Here is a 19,603-nt window from a genome sequence, read left to right as displayed (position 1 = left end):
GTTACTGGTCCATTCTGAAAGGTCATGGGGGTAGGGGTTTGGATTTAGTCCTTAAATTAGGGGTCAAGAGTCCTTGCTTATCTCCCCCAGCCCCAGAGAGGGAATTCTCAGTGTGGCCTGAACAGCAGTCACTGTCCCCCAAAAATGCCTCACACGGGTCACGAGCCCGCCGCGAAAAGCAAATGGGGGGCTGGCGGGGGGGCGGCTGGGAGGGCGTGGGAGAGACTGAGCTTGGAGAGGGATAAATGGGATAAATGGCCCTGCCCTGAATCTCACCTCCTCTGCCTTTTCTCCCCTGCCCCCATCAGTGCTGCAGTTGTGTCAGGTAGTGGCACTGTTGAGTACATTAACCCAGAGCTGAGCATTGCAGCCACACCGAGTGCGTGTCTGCGTGTGTGAGTGTGTGTGAGATCGTGTGTGTGTGTGTGTGTGTGTGTGTGTGTGTGTGTGTGTGTGTGTGTGCGCGCCTGATCATTACCATTTATTCCCCACACTTCGCCCCCTCCCCCCGCCCCCAGTGCTGCAGGACTCCGGGAGCGAGCGATGGAAACAGAGGAAAAAGAGAGACATCAGCCCCCCAGATCTGCTTAACCAAATCGCCGCCCCTTGCAGGGAAGGGGGGGAGAACCAGACCAAAAAGACAAAATAAAAGACAGAGAAAGGAAAAATCCAGCGGGGGAGCAAAAAGCTGCCCCCCGGCGCACCCTTTCTCAGCGGGGAAGGGGATGCGGGTGTGTGTGTGTGTGCTGTGTGAGTGAGCGAGCACCGACTCCGGCCCCATCAGGAGAAGGGGGTGTTTTCCCTCCGCCTTCCCTTCGCCCTCCCCCGGCCCGGCGCGGGGCGGCGCGGGGGGAGCGGGGAGCGGAGCGGGGCGGGCGGCCGCAGCCCCGCAGCCCGCCGGAGCTCCGGCACCCGCTCCGGAGCCCAGGGAGAGCAGGGATAAAGGGAAGCTTCCTCGCCGCCGCCAAGCAGCCCTTTTCTCCTGGCGGGGCTTTGCTCTTTTTCTTTCTTTTATTCTTTTTTTCTTCGGGGTTGTTGGGTTTTTTTTTTTTTTCTTTCCCTTTTTCTTTTTTTTCTTCTTTTTCTTCTTCTTTTTTTTTTTTTTTTTTTTTTTTTTTTTTTTTAATATTTTCGAAACTCCTCGCCGGGAAAAGCAAAACCGAAAACGCTTCCCCGCAACCTCTCCCCCCTGCAAAAAGGCTCCTAACCAACCAACAACAACAAGCAGAGAGCAAAAGAGGCCCCCCTCCAAATTTTTTTTTTAAAAGAAGGAAAAGAAAAGAAAAAGCGAGAGAGCTGGAGACCAGCTCCATCGATTTCAAATCCAGGATTTTATCCAGTACATTGAGGGGCTTCTTTTTTTTTTTCGGTCTCTCTTTTTTTTTTTCCTTCTTACCCCCTCCTCCTTTTTTTCACCTCCCGCCCCCCTGTCCCCCCCTTCTCCTCCTACTCACCCCCCTTTTTTCCTTTTCATTTTATTTTGGATCTTGCTAAAATTAGCCGGGACTGCTCTGGGTGTTGCGTGTTAATTTGATTTACTCCGGGATTCCGGCTTTCCAAGACGCCATTTTCCCCCCTTTCTCGCTCTATCTCCCTCTATTTATCCCTCTCGATCTATCTATCTTTTATCTCTCGAGCTGTCTCTCCGTCTGTCTGTCCGTCCATCTCCCTCTCCCCGGTGCCTTCCTCCTCCCCCCTCCCTCCTCCCTCTGCGCTCTGCGTGCGCTGCGCGGCCGGGCGCTCCCCTCATCCCCATCTGACAGATGAACACCGCCATGGGTTTGCCGCAACACAAGCAAAAGCACCTTTGGGGGCTGTGGCGAGGGATTGAAACCGGGATCTAAAAGAGAAGAGACAAGAAGAGGGGAAATCCGAGGAGGAGGAGGAGGAGGAGGAGGAGGAAGAAAGAAGAAGAAGAGGAAGCTGCTAAGAAGCCCCCGCTGCCGTTTTGGGGATATGGGTTAGTAAATGCGGGAAAAAAAAAAAAAAAAAGAAAAAAGAACCAAAATTCTGAGGCATCGAGGAAAGGTCTGCCTTAATGATCGGAATTGCAGGAGGATCGTACGCCTCTCTCCTTTTCCTTCACCCCCCTTCTTTTTTTTTTTCTTTTTTTTTTTTTTTTTTAATTTTCCCCCTTCTGCATGCAAAAGTTAATGTCGTCCCCCCCCCCCCTTTTTTTTTTTTTTCTTTTATTTTTCCCTCCTCTCTGTTGTGACTTTGCAATGGCGCGGAAAAGGGCTTTATTTTTTTTTTTTTTTTTTTTTTTTTTTTTGGGGAGGGGGGAATATTTCTCCTCTATGCATTGCATGCGAATCCTCCTCCCCATCCCCTCCAACCCCTTCTCTCCCCATGCTTTGTGCCTGTTTAGGAGCATGTGTGCGTGTCTGTGTGTGGCTGTCGTGGGGTGGGGGGTACTGGTGGTGTGTGTAAGACCGGGAAGAGGCCGGAATTTTTTTCAGGAGTTTGAATAATGTATTTATTTCCCCCCCACCCCCGCCATATACCCCCTCTCCCGGCCCCCGCTTTGGTAGCCTACATGTGTTTATATGTGTAGGTGGCTGCTATGTGTGTGCCTGTGGAAACTGGGGGGGGGGGGGGGGGACGGACACGACCCCCCCGCTTCGTAAATTGCAGGTTAAGTGGAGCTAGAGAGCAACACTGTAACCTTATGGGGATTTGTGTGTGTGTGTGAGTGTGTGTGTGTGAGCGTGAGTGTGAGCGTGTGTGTGCGCGGGGCTCCGCGGCCGCGCTCCGCGGGTGAACCGGGGGGCGCCGCTGCCCCGGGGTGGCCCCGCCGTGTTTTTGACATTGAAAAGGACACGCAGCCCCGAAAAGCTGCGATTTTGGGGACCAACGAAGTGGAAGGACGGGGGGGGGGGGTAGGAGGTAGTATTCGCAAAGCGGGACACCCCCTCCGCCACCACCCCCATCCACGCTCGGTGGCTGGATAATGGTTCTTAATAAGCCGGTGATTGCCGCCCTCGGGACCCTGGTGGCCCCTTGTGCCCCTACAACGGGTGGAAGCGGAGTTCAGCTATGGGCAGGCTGAACACCGCCGGTACCATCGGGCTGCGGGGTGATTTGGGGAAGAGGGGCTAACACGCAGCCCGCAGCCTCGGGCGGCTATTGTCAACCCCAGCCCCGGCGCAAGGCTCCTGCCCGGCGCCGGGCACTCGCACTCGCACTCACACTCACACCCCTTCCTCGCCGGGTTTCCCCGGAGGGCAAGGGGAACTGGGGTCCCCCGCACCCCTTATTGTACCCCCGTGTGTGAACGTGTGTCAGTGTGAGTGAGTGCGTGTGTCAGCGTGAGCGTGTCCGTGTGTTTGCATCCCAACATCCCACCGCCCCGCCGGGCACGGCGCTCCCCGCGCTGCCCCTGCCTGCTGTATTTATGTCTCCAAAAGGCAGTTGAGAGAAGGATTTCCGATTCGTTTCCGCTTCAAATAAACGGCCCCGATAATCCCGGGCCTGACGCCTGATGCTCAAAAGCCACTTGGCCGCCGGGAGCCCAACCCGGGGAGGCGGGGGGGAGACAGGGCACACCCGACTCGGACACCCCCAGTGGGCAGGTTCCCCCGGCCTCGGGAGGGGTGACGAGAGGGGCTTGGTGCATGGGCGATGAGCACGGGGAATGCGAGGGGAGATGCGAGGGGAGTACCCACCCATTCCGGTACCGTGGGGTGGCGGTGTCCCCGCGGCTGCCGTGAGCCGGGCTAACCCAGCCGGGCTCTGGGAGGAGTGGGAGGATGAAGGGAGGAGGGGAGGGGAGCCTGGCAGGCTGTTCCCCCGGTGTACAGAGGTGTTTCATTAGCCACCGGCCCGCGGTGGCCCCACTCTGGGGTGGGGGCGGACCCTCCGTGTGTCCTTCTATATCCGTCTGTCACACGGCAAAGGATGCAGAGGAGCGGGGAGGAGAGGGCAGAACTGGTCAGTGCTCCGCTGTCAGGGAGAGCATCTGAGCCTCCTGTTGTGGATGGAAGGAGGAAAGGGCTGCTGGCAAATCCAGTCCTGTGTGGAATATCATGGGCCCAAATGGGAAGGACTACTGGTTTGAAAGCCCCTGCATGCAGGATTGACTTGGTGCAGGCTACAGAAATGGTATTATCAGGTGCCTAGAGACAGGTAGTGACAGCATGAACCTGAGGAAACAAGTGGACCCTATATTGTGGACAGCAAAAAAAATATTCTTATCAGGGAATAATAGAATCATAGAATGTTTTGTTTGGAAGGGATGTTAAAGCTCATCTCATTCCAGCCACATTTTCCCTCAAGGCAGGGACACCTTCCCCTAGACCAGGCTGCTCCAAGCGCCATCCAGCCTGGCTTTGAACATTTCCAGGGACTGGTCACATTCATGGGAAAATGTGCAAGTGTCTGTTTTATGCACAGCTTTCTGCACTTCCTCAGTCTTTGCTGAGATTACACCCCTCATCAGAAGCTCCTTCCACGCAAAGGAGAAACTTTTTTTCATGTCCATTTCTTTTTTAGCTGAAAGGAGAAAAAAAAAAAAGCATCCACACAATGGACTTGTACTTTAATCTGTGCTCTTAGCTCAAAAGGGTTATGTAAAAATAGGGAAAAAAACAAAAGCAGAAACACTCAGTGAATGGAGACTTCTCTTCCATCTCTTATTGGCTTCAACTTTTTTTTTTAACTTCTCAGACTCAAAGTTTTAATTGAAACCAGAAGTCTATTGAGAAGTAACTGAGCCAAGAAAACCTCTGTTTTCTCTGCAGCTAGGGATGGGGAATAAATAATTTTTAGCTGATGTTATTTCAAGTCGTTTGAGTTTTTTGATTCCTGCCAAAAAGACCAGCATAGATTATTAACACATTATCATTTTAGGAGGACGCACTTTTTGAAATGCTATAAAATGGTGTGTTAGGTTTGTGCAGAGCCATAAACTAGGCTGGTTGTTGGCAAACAAAAGAAACAGTGGCCATGATTTATTATTAATAATGATCATAACTGAGCTATTTAGCTTGATTTGATATATACTGGTTTCTTCACTGAGATTGCTCTGTATTGTTTTCAATAATATTGTACTTTGATTAAGTTGGGAACTGTTCTTGTTTAACAACTGCTATTGCTGTGTGCTTAATTAACTCAAGGAATTAAATGCTCAAAAAGGTGCAACTATAAATTTTTGGCTTCAGATGCTGCTTAATCTCCTCTTCTGCTCTTTTTGACCCATCCTTTGAGCTCTTTTTCCCTACCACACACATCTCTTAGGTGCAAGTGCCAATTTACCAACAGGACTCTTGTTTTCCATTACCAGATTTGCCTAATCCCAGTTTCGGTGACTTTTTTCCCCTCTCAGTAGGGCTCAATTGCTCACACATAATCTTTCCCTTCTGTTTTCTTTCCCCTTTGGACAACACCCTCCAGGACTGAAAAACTCTTGCCTTGTGCCCTGAGACTTGCAATTACACAGCAATTTTGACTCTTGACCTAACTAGTAGCAAGAAAGGCTATTGTCTAATGAACCACGTAAAAACAGTTCTGGGATCCAACAGATTGCTGTGATGGAAATGAAAGATGTCCCAGTGAACTGATGACTGATTTGTTTAACCATATGCCTAGGTGGTTTTCCTTGCTCCCCATTAACCACCCATCTCTGGAGTATCTGTGATCTGTGGGTCTGAGACAATGTTGAAAGGCAGAATTAGTAACTGCCAAAATGCATTCCATGAAGCATGGAGGGACAGACTTTAAGCTGTGTTCAGAAAATGCAGCACCATTTTTGCCTACCATAGCATGCAGGCAAGGTTTTAGATTTGTAAGTGCTGTGTTCAAGTATGCTTCTGGTGATGAGACGAGGGCAGCAAATCTGAGTGTAAAAATAATAGAATCACAGAGTGATTTGTGTTGGAAGGGACTTTAAGCATCATCTCATTCCACCCCCTGCCATGGGCAGGGACACTTTCCACTACCCCAGGTTGCTCCAAGCACTGTCCAATCTGGCCTTGAACTCCCCCAGGGATGGGACAGGCACAGCTGCTCTGTGAAACCTGTGCCAGGGCCTCACCACCCTCACAGGGAGGAATATTTTCATAATATAGGTGACCTATAAAATAGTAAGCAGACAGAGGAAACCCATGGTAAGGTCTAGCCTTCCCTGTTGCTGGGAGTCCAGGAAACCTTAAGGCAGCATAAATCCAAAGTTTAGAGCTAGTCCAAAGCAAGGAAGGTGAGACTCTGTGGGAGAACCTTAGCAGAGAAGGTTCCCAGTGTTGCTGCAGGGCTTGTGGTTTCTACTGGGACTGGTTTTGCTTCTATTGTTGGTTCTGTTCTCATTACTTTCCCTCTTTCCAGCTTGATAGAAAAAAAGCTCTCTTTCCCATTATTCTTGCTGAGGAAATAAAATGACTTACACTTTTAGGAAATTGTCACCTTGATTAAAGATGGACTTCAAAATCCCTCAACTCAGTGTTTGAGCCTGGGGGGAGCTGTCAGATCTGAAAGTGATTTGCAAACATTCAATATTGGGACTCCTTTTTCCTTCTGATATAGACATGAAATCAGTTTGCAAGTGCATGTAGTTAGCAATACCTGGAGACTGTTTCTTTCTTCTCCCAATGAGAAGGCTTCACCTGATGTGCCTTCAAAAGTTCAATGCATTTTTGGACCTGTTTAGAGGTCTGTTGGATGCTGGGACCAAGGCACAGTTCTGCAACAGGCACGTGGATTGTGAATTCACATTTGATTGGCTGTAGCGAGTACAAAGTTAAGGGAATAAACAGGTGGGGGAATAAAGGAAGACAAAATAATTTCTTAAATTGAATAAAAGCAGTCAGAGAATCTTTCAGAGCTGAGGAAATGAGTGAAGGAAGTAGCTAATTTATATTTATCAGCTCTTGAGAGGGAGCAGAGTTAGGAGCTATTTTGCCCTTTTGGAGCTGAATTTACTTTGGAGGACAAATTGTCCAAATGCAATGATGAGCTTTTCAGTACGGTTTGGGATGACTGGGTATGAATATAAACCTTCTGACATTATTTCATTTAGGGTTTTGTTGTCTTTTATGTCTCTTCAAAAGACCAAGTAGAAACGTTGAAGAAGACCAGGTGACCAAAGAGGAAGGTGGCCAGGGAAATACTCTAGGAATACAGACCCTGGTGCTGCTCACACATCCCTGGGTCAGGTTTACTCTTGCTCATGAATAGGCACTCTGGTGAGTCTTGTGTACTTGTCCATCCAGCACTGGGTTCTCCAGGGAATACAGGAGTTGTGCAGGTGGTGAGGATGAGCCTGAGTTATCTTTCCTGTGTAGGGCTGCTGAGTCTGATGTGCCCTTTTGAAAGCAAGCACAATGTGTGGGAAAGCCATGCAAGAGGAGGCCAATTTCCACACAAATGTGAAGTCATAAGGCGGTGACAAGGTTCTGACCTGCCCTGGTGAGCACCACAGCACCAGGTGGCCCCAAGGCTTGGCTCTGCAAAATATTGGGAGGAGCTGGGATTGTGGCTAAATACTGTCGTGAGGTCACTTATTCATCTTCTCAGTGCCTCTGAAAGAGTGAATTCCTGGTTCGCTAAGGGTTGCTGTGCAGTCCTGGGCAGACAAGGGCTCCGTGAGGATGGCAGCAATGAGAGCAAAGTTTCCTCTACTGTAGTATGGTATAACTTGTAACAGTGCTTGGGAAATCTTTCCAGAAGAATGTGTGGTAGGCAAGAATGGAATAACCCACGACTCACTCAAATACCTCAAAATTAGAAATGGGTTAAAGATCAGAAGCCTGAGGTTTTAAGTTGTTTTGAAATTTTTGTTAGCTTTAACCTTTAAAACTGAGATATATATGTATACAATGAATCATTCTCTTTCTGTCCTGGCATTTTAGCAGATGGAGAAGCCAGATTTAAGATGGAAGGGAGAAAATGATGATACTCAAACCAGAGGTCAAACTGCAAGGTGTTGCAGGCATGTCTTCCCTCTATATGAATCCACATATCATGAACGTCCTGCTGATGTGATTTCTAAGACTTGGACACTGGCCTAACTACCTCTCCTCAAGACTTGCTAAATACTTGGCTTTGGAGAATGTGGTGGGGTTTCCACTGAAACTCCTCTGAAATCCTATTAGTTTCCTAGACAAGGAAACCCTTCCTGTAGTTTTTGTTTTTTTTTTTTTTTCTTTCTTTCTTTCTTTTTTTTCTTTTTTTTATTTTTTTTTTCCTCTTCTCTCTGAAGCCTTCCTATGGAGCTCTGTGGTGGGGATTCAATAGAATTCTATACTGGGAATAGTTCTCTGCTGAATCCCTTAGCTCTTTTTCAGAAGGGATCAGAGACACAAAGCTTAACTGGGGGAGTTCAGTAAGTGTTCAAACAGGACTGTACACATTTGTGCCTGCTGTAGCAGGCATCTGGGCAAAGTGTTACTATACATGTCCATTGTTCCTAAGGTTGAAAATCAGTTTAAAGTATTAACCCATACATTCATATCCTTGTAATTTCCATAAATCTTCAGCTAGTGAGATGAAAAATGGCGTGCTTTCTCTCAGTTTCATGACAATTTTCTTCCTGAAAAGTTGAGTAAGCCTCTCCAGCTATCAGTTTTGTTTTCAATCAATTCAGAAAAAGTGAGACTGGAAAAAGGAAACACTTTCCCTTTTTAAATTATTCTAACTGCATGCTTTTAAGGAGGACAGCAGTCTCTATCTTATGGATGTAGGGCTTCTTGATAGCCTCTGTCATCTTTTGGTCTTTGAATGAGACAAAAACTGGAGGCAATGTTTTCTAATGCCGTGACAGACTGGAGTATAGACAGTCTGAAGTCAATGGTATTCTTGTAGTTGTTGGCTTAAAGAGAAGGGCACTGGCCCAACAAATCCTGTTGGATAGGAGTCATAAATGGCTTTTTTTCATAGGTGTTGGTTACATTAGATTAAGTTCTGTGTCATAGGAGGTACTCACAGGAGCATGAGTCCTGCTCCTCCACATCTATCACCAACATTGAAGAGACATCTTCTTTTAAAACAAGCTGTGTTCTAGGTGTGGCTTTTAGGACAGAACATTTTCTTCACCCTTAGCTCAGCAAACAAACCTCCCAAGGCCCTTAAGGAAAACCTTTGAAAAAAAAAGTAGTGTGAGTAAAAAAAACCAAAATAACAATAAGCTGCAGCATGCTTCTAGGTAGGAACTGAGAATTTATTCAAACCCACAGCCATCTCCAGATGGGGAGCAGCAGCACAGACACCTCAGTTCTGGGTTCTCTTGACCCATCATAGCCAACAGACCAAACTTTGTTTGGTTGGGAGCTAAGTGAAGAATTCAGATTAAGAGACAGCAATCCATGGGTCATTGATGAAGAGAGGTGGTACCCAGGACTGACCTGACACTGGATTCCTCTCCAAGTGTTGATCCCATCCCAACTTTTAACATCCTCATGGAGTCAGTGGTGTTAGTAGCATTACAAGTGACAGAATTAGAGGAAAGGGCCTCAAGTTGCTCCAGGGGAGGTTTATATTAGATAACAGAATAATTTCCCGGAGGGTTGGTCAGCCATTGGAACAGGCTGCCCTGGGAAGTGCTAAAATCACCATGCATGAAGTCTTCAAAAAAATGTGTGGATGTGGCACTTGGGGACATGGGGTGGCCTCAGCAGTGCTGGGGGAATGGTTTGAGTCTATGATCTTAGAGGGCTTTTCCAACCTTAATGATTCTATGAGTCTGTAGCAGTAATAATCCAAAGTGCTGGTCCTGCTTCAACAGGGATCTGAGTGGTGAATTTGGGGCTCCTGACCCTCTGTGCTGCCTTGGAGGGAGCTCGATGTGTGCAAAGAGCACACTAAAGTAATTGAGCTGGAGACGCCTTTCAGGCCTGCGGATATTCAGCAGGCTTTTATCTCTTTCTGATTCAACTTCACACAGCACTTCTGTAACCACTTCCTCTTAACCCTCATTAGAGGCAAAGGTGCTCCTTCTCTTTGCCCAGAGCAGCTGTCAGTTATCTTGCCTTTATTCCTGGCCTCAGGTCTTCCCATCAGCATGCTCCCAACTAACATTTTTGTGCCTCTTGATATCACTGTCCCAGTACTGTGGGCTGCTCTTTGTCCCATGTGCATCCAGCTGCATCCACTTGTGTCCTGTGCTGCTTTTGCCTCCTGATTTCTTGTTCTTGTTCTTTTTCCTCTTCTTCTTCCTCTTCTTCTTCTTCTTCTTCTTCTTCTTCTTCTTCTTCTTCTTCTTCTTCTTCTTCTTCTTCTTCTTCTTCTTCTTCTTCTTCTTCTTCTTTTTCTCCTTCTTCTTCTTCTTCTTCTTCTTCTCCTTCTTCATCATCATTGTCTTCTTCATCATCTTCCTCATCTCTGTCTTCTTCATCTTTGTTTTCTTCATCTTTGTCTTCTTCATCTTTGTCTTTTTCTATTTATGATGCTTTAAGGGAAGTTCTTGTTTTTCTGGCCCCGACACTCTCCCCAAAAAAACTGAGGTACTCTGTAGGACAAATCACTCTCAATGCTTTCCTTTAAATACCCCAAATTATTGCTATTCTTCTTGTATGCCCTTTAGACACCCTGTTTTCTCACAGTCCCCTCTTGATGTTGGGGATGCTTGGTGTATTATACAGCACCAAGCAAGACACCACTGCTTACTCAGCATGGAAACACACAGCACAGTGTCTTGAATGGACAAAATCCAACCTTTTTTACTCCCAGCATCGTTTGAAGCATGCAGAATGGAATAACATGGGATGTGTTGTTTGTACAGACTCCAGACTGGGCACAGGATAGATCCTGGACTGAAGCCTTTTAGGTCCTCCTTGTGCCATCACTTATGGCTCTGAGGAATGGATGTTAAGCCAAGACATGGTGCACTCCCTTTCAGATGTGCTGTTAGATTTGATTTATTTCTTTGTTTTTCCCAAAGGAAGAGGTAGCTGGTCTATTTGGCACATATGCAAGCAAAAATGAAATAATGGAGGAGGGGAAAAAAATAAGTGAAAGAAGAAGTTCTGTGGCAGCAGCAGTAAATAAAAACAAAACTCTCATTAATGATTCATACAGAGAAATAATTTTCCACACATTTTGTGGTGCAGAGGGAAATGTTTGATCAGAGGGAGAAGAAGAGATTGCCTGCCATGACGGTATTAGAAGGAGGCTACTGTGTATGATGGCAGCTCTCCAAGAGCAGAGTCAATCTAGGAAAGTTTGGTAACACAGATGATGGAATTGTACAGGGGTTTGCTTTCTGTAGCTGATCTCTGTGCCAATAACCTTTCCCTAAATACCCATAAAACTTTCCATTTGTAGCCTGGAGTAGCTGCTGCTACCTCCAGGATGGTGTGCTTGGCAAGAGCTGGCTGGAACATAGTAAGCATTTAAGTCCCCTTCTCTGCACATTGACACTTCCTCCCAGAGTTTTATGGCTGTTGTTAATGGAATAAGTTTTATCCTTGCAGTGGCACACACTCTGCTGCATCCAGCAGAGTGCTCAGGGTGGTCTCTTGGGTCATCCCAGGAGTCACCTCTGATTGTGCATCACGCTGAGAGTGACGATGACTGGTCTGGGAGTTGAGCAACCTGGTGTTGATCTGACTTAGGCAAATCTACCAGCTTGACTTTTTGTGTCGTAATGAGCTGAGGCACAGCTCGCATCTCCTTCTGCTTTTCTGTGTCCTGGAGACCTGATGTTCACAAGGAAAATGGGCAAAAACCACATGCCAGCTCTAGATGTCATTAGGATCAAACACTACCCTTGAATTCCTAGAGAAGTTGTAAACGCCTGGAAGTGTCCCAGGCCAGGTTGGTCCTGGGGTTGCAGCTACCTAGTCTAGTGGAAAGTGTTCCTGCCCGTGGCAGGGGGTTGGAAAAAGATGGTTGTTAAGATCCCTTCCAACACAAACCAAAATTTTGTTGCCTACCTCAGAGAGAACAAATGGGAGGAGTTTGACCATTTTAGAGACCAAAAGCCTCTGTGAGAAGGTGTTCTTAGGTCTGATGACTGCACTCCCTCTCCCAACACTTTGATACAGCTTTAGGTTATGAGTGAGTAGATTTACAAAACCTTGGAGGAGTTCTCCGGCAGGAGCTTATAAAAGTCCTTGGGCAGCATGATGGGCACCTCTCCGGCTCCTGCAGATGGGTGCTTTGCTACACGGGCCACAGCTGTACCTTGGGCAGTATTGCTTTTATTGTCCTTGTGATTTATGGCCGTGTCAGTTGTTTAATCATTCAGTTGGCCCTCCTGCAAGCCCTGTATGGTAGTTAGTTACTTACATAGAAAGGTGACTATCTGATCTAATTATAAACTCTCAAACCTAATTATGGGGTCAGATATGATTCCATAATGTGTCTATGTTAAGAAGACTGATACGTGTGTGTGTGTGTGTAATGTGCATACTTACATGCCTCTGTAATTACAGACGTGCTTGGATTTTCATTTATTTCTGCCGCTTTGTCTTGGGCAGGATGCTTGCAGCTTCATCTGGCTGTGACAGATATGTGGTTTACCGTGTCTTTTTCCCTCCAGTGTGACTTTTCCTGGCTCCCTTCACCAGACTTGGGCACACTGAGGCACAACCATCAGTCAGTGCTGCTCAGGAGGTGCAAAGGGATGGTAGCTCTTGGACTCAGCACAATCTGATGGAAACAAGTGAAGATTGTATTTCTGGCAACTGCCATTAACTCTTGCTCCTTGTTTCCATGTGGATAACCCACATCTGGAGCTGTTTGCATCCTGTCCCTTTGTAGAAAGTCCTCGCATAATCCACACAAAATCAGAGGCAGAGTTAGAATATTTGAACAAAAGCAGAGTTGGAGGCAGAAGGAAGAGTAATCTTCATGTGAAGAGTAATCACATTTCTTCTTCTAATTCACTCTATTAATGAATTACATACCTCATTTAGATGGACACAAGGCAGGTGACAGGGAGAGGGTGTTTCCTATGTGATCCATAGTGTGGACAGAAAATAACTGCCACAGTCATTATTTGAGCTCCCTGCCAAAGCTGGGTTGTTCTTTTAGAGGATCATGCCCTCAGGAAGTATGAGAGGCTGTGGTCCAAAGCTGCCATAAATCTAGCTCCAGGGCTCTGAGCCATGGATTAAATACAGCACTGGTACATGTTACTGATCTAGTATAAACTCATATTGGTTCAAATTTGCTCAAAAAAAAAAAAATTGCAGTGATTTAATTTTATGCCAGAAGACATTGTATTGTATCATGTTATGTCCTTGTCTGCACCACGCTGGCTTTATGGCTTACAAGTTTTCCCATCTTCTGGAACTGCCTTTAAGTCATCACAAAGAAAATTTTAAGCCTCATATTGTGTGCTTGTCCATTCCACAGAAGTGTGATCAGATGCCTGCTCCTGATCAGCATCAAAGTCATGCTGCTGGCTATCTGGCAGTGCATGGACAGAGACTACAACCAAGCATGAAATCCCAATTTTTGCAAAAGAATAATGAAGGAATAGGCTGGGCTATTTTTCTACTCCAGTATGGGTTAACTGGGTTCAGTGCAGCTTGTCACATGCTGGGATGTTGGTTTTTTAAGATCCATGACAAATTCTGAAGTTTCACAGACACTGCTCATAAAAGCAGATTTCTCACCAAAACTGCCCTTGGTGTAACATGGTTTGTCTGCTGGCTTCTGGCCCAGAGGCAACTGCATTTCCACAGAGTCATACATGACCTTGGAAGCAGCCTGGGAGTCTTTGGAGTGAAAGGTGCAATCTCATAATTAAACACTGCTGCATAGTCTCCAGTGCAGTGATGAATGGTTTTAGAAGGATGGAATGTAAAGAGGGTTCCAGAATTCTGGATATTTTGCAGAGATTAGGGGTTTAATGCAGTGTCCCATGGAAAAATGGAAGATCCAAAGGCAAACTGATAGACACAGAGTTTGAAAAGTTGTGATCTCCACTTTGCATCTCTTATGAGCCTCAGACCTGTGCTTTAGCTTCCCCTCACTTGAACCTGTTTAACAGACTTTTTTTCTTTTTCACTGATTCATTTTGGACTCTATGAATGAAATTAAAGCAGTCTCAGTAGTTACAGTGGTATTAGCGTAGAAGGGATTTGGACAGCATTTCTTAATATTGCTCCCAACTCCCTGCTGGTGTTCCTAGTGCTTGAGCACTTCAGAGGAACTGCAGAAACACTGGGCAGCTGAGCCTGCCTTGCTTGCATGTGTCAAAACAGTGTTTGCTTGCTCCTATTTTGGTTGCTGTCACACTTAGAATGACAGAATCACATAATCACTAAGGTTGGAAGAGACCTCCAAGATCATTCAGTCCAAGCTTAAGGCAAAAGGTGTGTCAAGAGTTATGCCTACTTTCATTTCACAGAGAATCCCAAGCAGGTGGATTTCTCCTCCCTCCTATTGGCTCTCACCTCTGTTTTTGTCCTCGGCAAATTTTCACTTTAATCACTTTATACCTGAGGCATCTGAATACTCACAAGTACCAGGTTGCCTGAGGCAGAAGAAGGGAGAATATTCAGAACCCCTAACAGGAGACATCCAGTATGACCCAAATGGGGGTCTTGTACTTGAAGGCCTTTGCCTCTAGAAGAGTGTTTGAGGTGCCCAGACGAGCTGATAGGAAGCATGAGCACTGGTAACAAGGCTGAGCAAGCAGGCATTTGATTATTTCTCAGTACTTATCAGAGGAAGTGTGAATCTCTCCCTAATTAAGAGCTAATGCCAACTTCTGTGAAATTTATTGTCATTCACCTGTGAATTATCCTCCTCAAATTTAACTTGACTGCAGGAAGCCTGCTAGCAGTAACACTTTCCTCAGTGAGCTTAATTTGGATGGTAAAATGCCTCTGTAGCTGCTTATTGAATGGAACTTGATGCTGGTGAGCATTGGAGGCCTGGATCAGCAGCTTGGGTCAGCACTTAGAAGTTTAGACATACTTCATGTATTTAAAACAGAAATAGAGCTCTTCCAGCAACAAGACAAGGAGGAATGACTTTAAACCAACAGAGAGTTAGCTTAAATTAGATGTTGTAAAGAAATTCTTCCCTGTAAGGGTGGTGAAGCCCTGGCAGGTGGCTGCCTCATCCCTGGAAGTGTTCAAGGCCAGGCTGAACAGGGCTTGGAGCAACCTGGGATAATGGAAGGTGTCCCTGCCCATGGCAGGGGAGTGGAACTGGATGAGCATTAGAGTCCCTTCCAACACAAACCATTCTATGATTCTGCTCACAGGCACTCCAGAGAGGGGAGGTTTCCAGTAGAGGTTACACATTCAAAGGCCTGAAGTGAGGTTTTTAATTAGTCAAAGCACAGGTAGCCTGCCCAAACTAGAAAGACGAGTATGATGTCCCTGCACCCAAGTCATTTAACTATTAACCCTGAAGGAGAGTAAGGAGATATCTAGAACAATGACCCAGTTAATTCTGGGTGCAGCACTTGAGTGCAGGGTTATTTGTTGCTACCTGTGGGTCTGGTGATATCATCTGCAGACTCTTGGCAGAACAGGAGGCCGATATTTTTACGTTGGGTTTTAAGGTGGATTTGGCATGAATTCATCTGACACGGGTGTAATGCTATGACTTTATTTATCTGTTGCTTGTTTATGCTGAGCTGGAGGCACACAGCCAAGCAAGGATGAGTACTTGGACATTATGACCCAGCGTTTGGGTCCTACAACCAGATTTTGGAGCAGAAACCTGTCTTTTTATTCACCCTTCATAAAACATTACCCAATGGCTCAAAACCTGAATGATTCTTTCTGTCCTGGAGCCATGCGCTGCATTTAAGCTCCCGTTCAGTTGAGGATCCCAAGAGGGTTGGTTCATAAAGGCAATGGCAGTTGTCCCTTCCTTGCACCCTGGGTGGCTGCGGGCTCATCCTGCTGAGCTGCTCCAGAGCCTGCTCTTTGCAGCCAGCAGTGAGAGAGGTTAAAAGCCTGTGGGCGGAGGCCGGCACAGAGTGCCCATTGTACATGCGTGCATACCAGAGCGGTAACTCCCTGGAATGCTGCACCGCCGAGCTTTTTACCACCTTGTGTTTGTGTTGCAGCCCAGGAGAGTGTGTACACTGTGTCCCTCTCCACGTAGATTAACAATGTAAAACGGCAGATAAATAAGACTTTTTTTTTTTTTTCTTTTTTCTTTTTCTTGATTGGGCCGGTTGGAAGAGGAAGGTGTCTCTGACTCCCATCACCTCCACAAGCACAAGGAGAGGCAAAGTGCAAAGTCGGTCAATTAGGTGGAGCAGCTCCTTGCAACTGGGTGGTTTTCATGTACTAATTGTGTTAGTAATTAGCAACTACCACATGGTTTGTGTTCAAAATGTATGGCATTTTGTAAGGGCATTAACTAACCCACTCTACAATGGGTTTGAAGGACGTAAGTGTGATCCTTGTTTCCCAGAGGTGAACTGGAGACTCGCTGACCACAGGGTGAGTCAGGGCAGACATGCATGAAACCTTGGATCTGTTGGTTCCTCAAGATCATCTCAAGTGAGATCAGTGACAACAGCTCTGGGAAATGAGTCTCTCCACTACTGCCAGGAGATGTGCAATTCAAGTATAACTGTTTTTGTGGTGTATTTCTATCTCCTGTCAGCTACAGAAACCATCCCTAAGGCCAGATGGCAACTCCAAGTTCTTTTTCATTTTTTTTTTTTTTTCTTTCTGCTTGGGTTGTCAGCTTGTGCTATTTATGGGAACTTTATTTGAATTTGTGTCTGTTGAGACCTGGCTGGAGGTCCCTGAGTGATTTCATGGAGCTGCAGGACACTTAGAACTTTCCACTAGTAGCCATCCATGCCCAGGTCATAAGTGACACACGGCCACACTCCAGTGCAAATGTGGATCTATAACTAATAAAGGGCACTTGTTATTACTTCTTGTTGAATTTCAAGCCCCTGCAAGGTATCTTTAAAAGGCAAAAAGAAACCAGTGGTACAAGGACGTGTTTCTTCTAGGTGAGCTGTGCTTTACAGTAGTGTACACTGGCACTGTTGTTCTGATTTGGTGATAGGTAGCAAGATATTTTTTTTTTTTCTCTGTGGCATATTGCTGCCAAGAATGACCTGGGAAATCCCTGGCTGTGCTCAGATCTTGATGGCAGTTGGTCAAGTGTAGCTGAACTAATCTAGCAGGGAGCTACTCCTGAAAGAGCCAGTCTGCACTCCCAGCACCTACTCCTGGTAGGCCTTCCCGGTTCCTTCTCCATTTGCCAGAAGTGTTACTCATTGTTTCTCCTAAAGTAGTAGAAAATACATTTATTTCTCTTTACTAATTTTGTAGACTTACACTTTTTTTTGTGGATTCTTCTGCTAATTTTGTGGCTGAAATTGCCTTGCTATGAAGAAATGTGTGTTTGGGGTGGCAATAGGGGAGTTTTAGGGAGGGTGCGTGAAAGCACCTCAATACCTTTTAAAACACCCCATAAGCATTACTTTTAACAAGATGTCCTTGGGTGATGCAACTTTTACCTCAACTCAAAATTCTCAGCTTCTCCCTTTAACTGAGGCTTTGTAACATCCCAAGCAAGAGTGTTTCCATCTCAAAGGGCTCCATCTCTGATGTTCTAAAATTTCCAAGGTTGAGAGCACAGTCTGTGTGCCATCCAGTCCAAGGCTTTTCCACAGAACAGTGGAATGAGGGCATGAGGAATTCTGGAAAACCTTGAGTTTAGTTTCCCTCCATGCACCTCAATGCTTGGGATACTGAAATGCCCTGAAAGAAGCCCAGGTGGATCCTCCTCCAATTCCAGTATCCCACAGAGCATCTTGGGCTGCAGTTGGTCTCTAACGAATTATTCATCCAAAGCAGGATTACTCTCAGAATAGCTGGCAGCCAAGGGCATGTCTCTTTCACACATGGGAAGTGAGGAAACAGAGAGTTTGAAATTCTGCTGCTGATTCAGAGGGCAGCACCATGTTTTCTATGCTCTGATCACTGGGTTATTGTTTAACCCAAGGCAAGTATCTGAGTTTACTTTTTTCCCCCCACTGGAAACCCTTTGACAGTGAGCACGTCAAGGTAATGAGGAGGTTCATGGGTGTGGAGAGCTGGCTGACCCCTCATTTATTGCATAAGTCGAGTTGAAGATGTTTGCATTTAGACAATGGTTGGGGTGTTTGTTTTTGTTTGTTTGTTTGTTTTTAATGTATATCTATTGTCATTAATTTAACAATAGCCATGGCAATTGTTCATTGCTTTGTGATGTCAGCTCCAGCCCTCAGAAATGCTGGTGAGCCTTGGTTCCCATTTTGCTCCAAGGAAAGCTCTTGAGATGCTGCAGGTGCCTGAGTGCGCCCTGTGCCCTTTATCAAACATCTCCATACTCATTTGATATATGTGTGCATGTGCTAACTTCCTCTTTCTTTTCTCCTTTCTTTTGACAGTGGCACATTTGGTCTCTTCTGAGCATCTTGCAGCCTCTGGGTGACCGAGACATTGAATTTGGTGGACAGTTGCCATTCGCTCCCTGGGATCATATCTGCCCTTGCTTCCCTCATCCCCTTCTGTACTCCCCTTCCCTCCAACCAAACTCCAGGGCGTTGTGATATTGCCATGGAGCCCAGAGAGACTTTGAGCAGCTCCCGGCAAAGGGGAGGTGAGGCAGACTTTCTGCCAGCTGCCGTCACCTCCACAAAGCCTTCGCCTGTCTCGGGCTGTGCAGGGGAGACGATGCTGTCTTCATCAGGCGCGGGGAAAGGGATCCCGGTGAGCAGCGAGAGGCTGGAGCCTGAGGAAGAGGATGAGCTGGGTTCCGGAAGAGATGTGGATTCCACTTCCAATGCGGACAGCGAGAAATGGGTGGCAGGAGATGGCCTGGAGGAGCAGGAGTTTTCCATCAAGGAGGCTAACTTCACGGAGGGGAGTTTAAAACTAAAGATCCAGACCACCAAGAGAGCGAAGAAGCCCCCAAAGAATTTGGAGAACTATATTTGCCCTCCCGAGATCAAAATCACCATCAAGCAGTCTGGGGAGCAGAAACTTTCCAGAACTGGGAAAAATAGCAAAACAACTAAAGAGGAGGACAGATCACACTCCAAAAAGAAGGTAGGTCCCATTTTTAAATATTTCCAGTTTCTCCCAGAAGCAGAGGGAGAGAGAAGGAACAAATCTTCTCTACCAATCTGTGTCCAAGCCAAGCCTTTGCTGCCTTGGAGCAGCACAGGGCAAGTATCATCCTGCACTGCCACGTATGCATCGGGAATGATCTTGAACTATCCTTCAGATGAACCAATTCAGAAGAGATCAAAAGTTCAACCAGGCTTCTTCTATTTTTGTATGTAATTGAGTTTTGAGATTAATGATTACATGAGTGAGAAATGAAGGAGCTCACTTCTAAACTGCTTTGTGCCTGAGCACTAATGCTCAAGCCTTTTGGCAGTTAAAGCATTCAACTGCATTTTTAAAATAGAGGTATGTGCATGGTGAACAATTGAATTCATTCCTGTATTCTGGGTGATGGGCTCCATTATTCTTGATTATAGCATTGTGTGAGTAGCACTATAGTTATGCTACAGAAAATACTTCCATTATAAGTCTCATTTTCTTCCAGATGCATATAATTTTCTTGAAATATCCTTCTGCAGAGAAATTTTTGGTACTTTAAGTCTGGGTAAAAATGGAATTTTTTTTATTTTTTTCACTTATTCAAGGATGAGAAAAGAAAGAAAATCTTTTCTTCATTA

General features: G+C 46.1%; 1 protein-coding gene across 2 annotated transcripts in view; it reads left to right on the top strand.

The window, feature by feature from the left end:
* Positions 1-1,926: 1,926 nt before the first annotated feature.
* The window catches only part of SETBP1 (SET binding protein 1), a 266,516-nt gene continuing 248,839 nt past the window's right edge, over positions 1,927-19,603 (top strand). Inside the window, exons 1-2 of one of the 2 annotated variants that reach the window (XM_054002818.1) lie at positions 1,927-1,960; positions 18,305-18,965. In XM_054002818.1, coding sequence (XP_053858793.1) covers positions 18,474-18,965 — 492 coding nt within the window. In that variant the 5' untranslated portion in view covers positions 1,927-1,960; positions 18,305-18,473. Of the gene's footprint in view, positions 1,961-2,012; positions 2,062-18,304; positions 18,966-19,603 lie in introns of those variants that run through there. The other variant, XM_054002820.1, reaches the window with a different exon arrangement.

This window comes from Vidua macroura, chromosome Z (assembly GCF_024509145.1).
Source record: "Vidua macroura isolate BioBank_ID:100142 chromosome Z, ASM2450914v1, whole genome shotgun sequence".
Classification (NCBI taxonomy): Eukaryota; Metazoa; Chordata; class Aves; order Passeriformes; family Viduidae; genus Vidua; species Vidua macroura.
The sequence above is the reverse complement of the archived record's forward strand: the minus strand, read 5'-3'. Positions and strand labels throughout refer to the sequence as shown.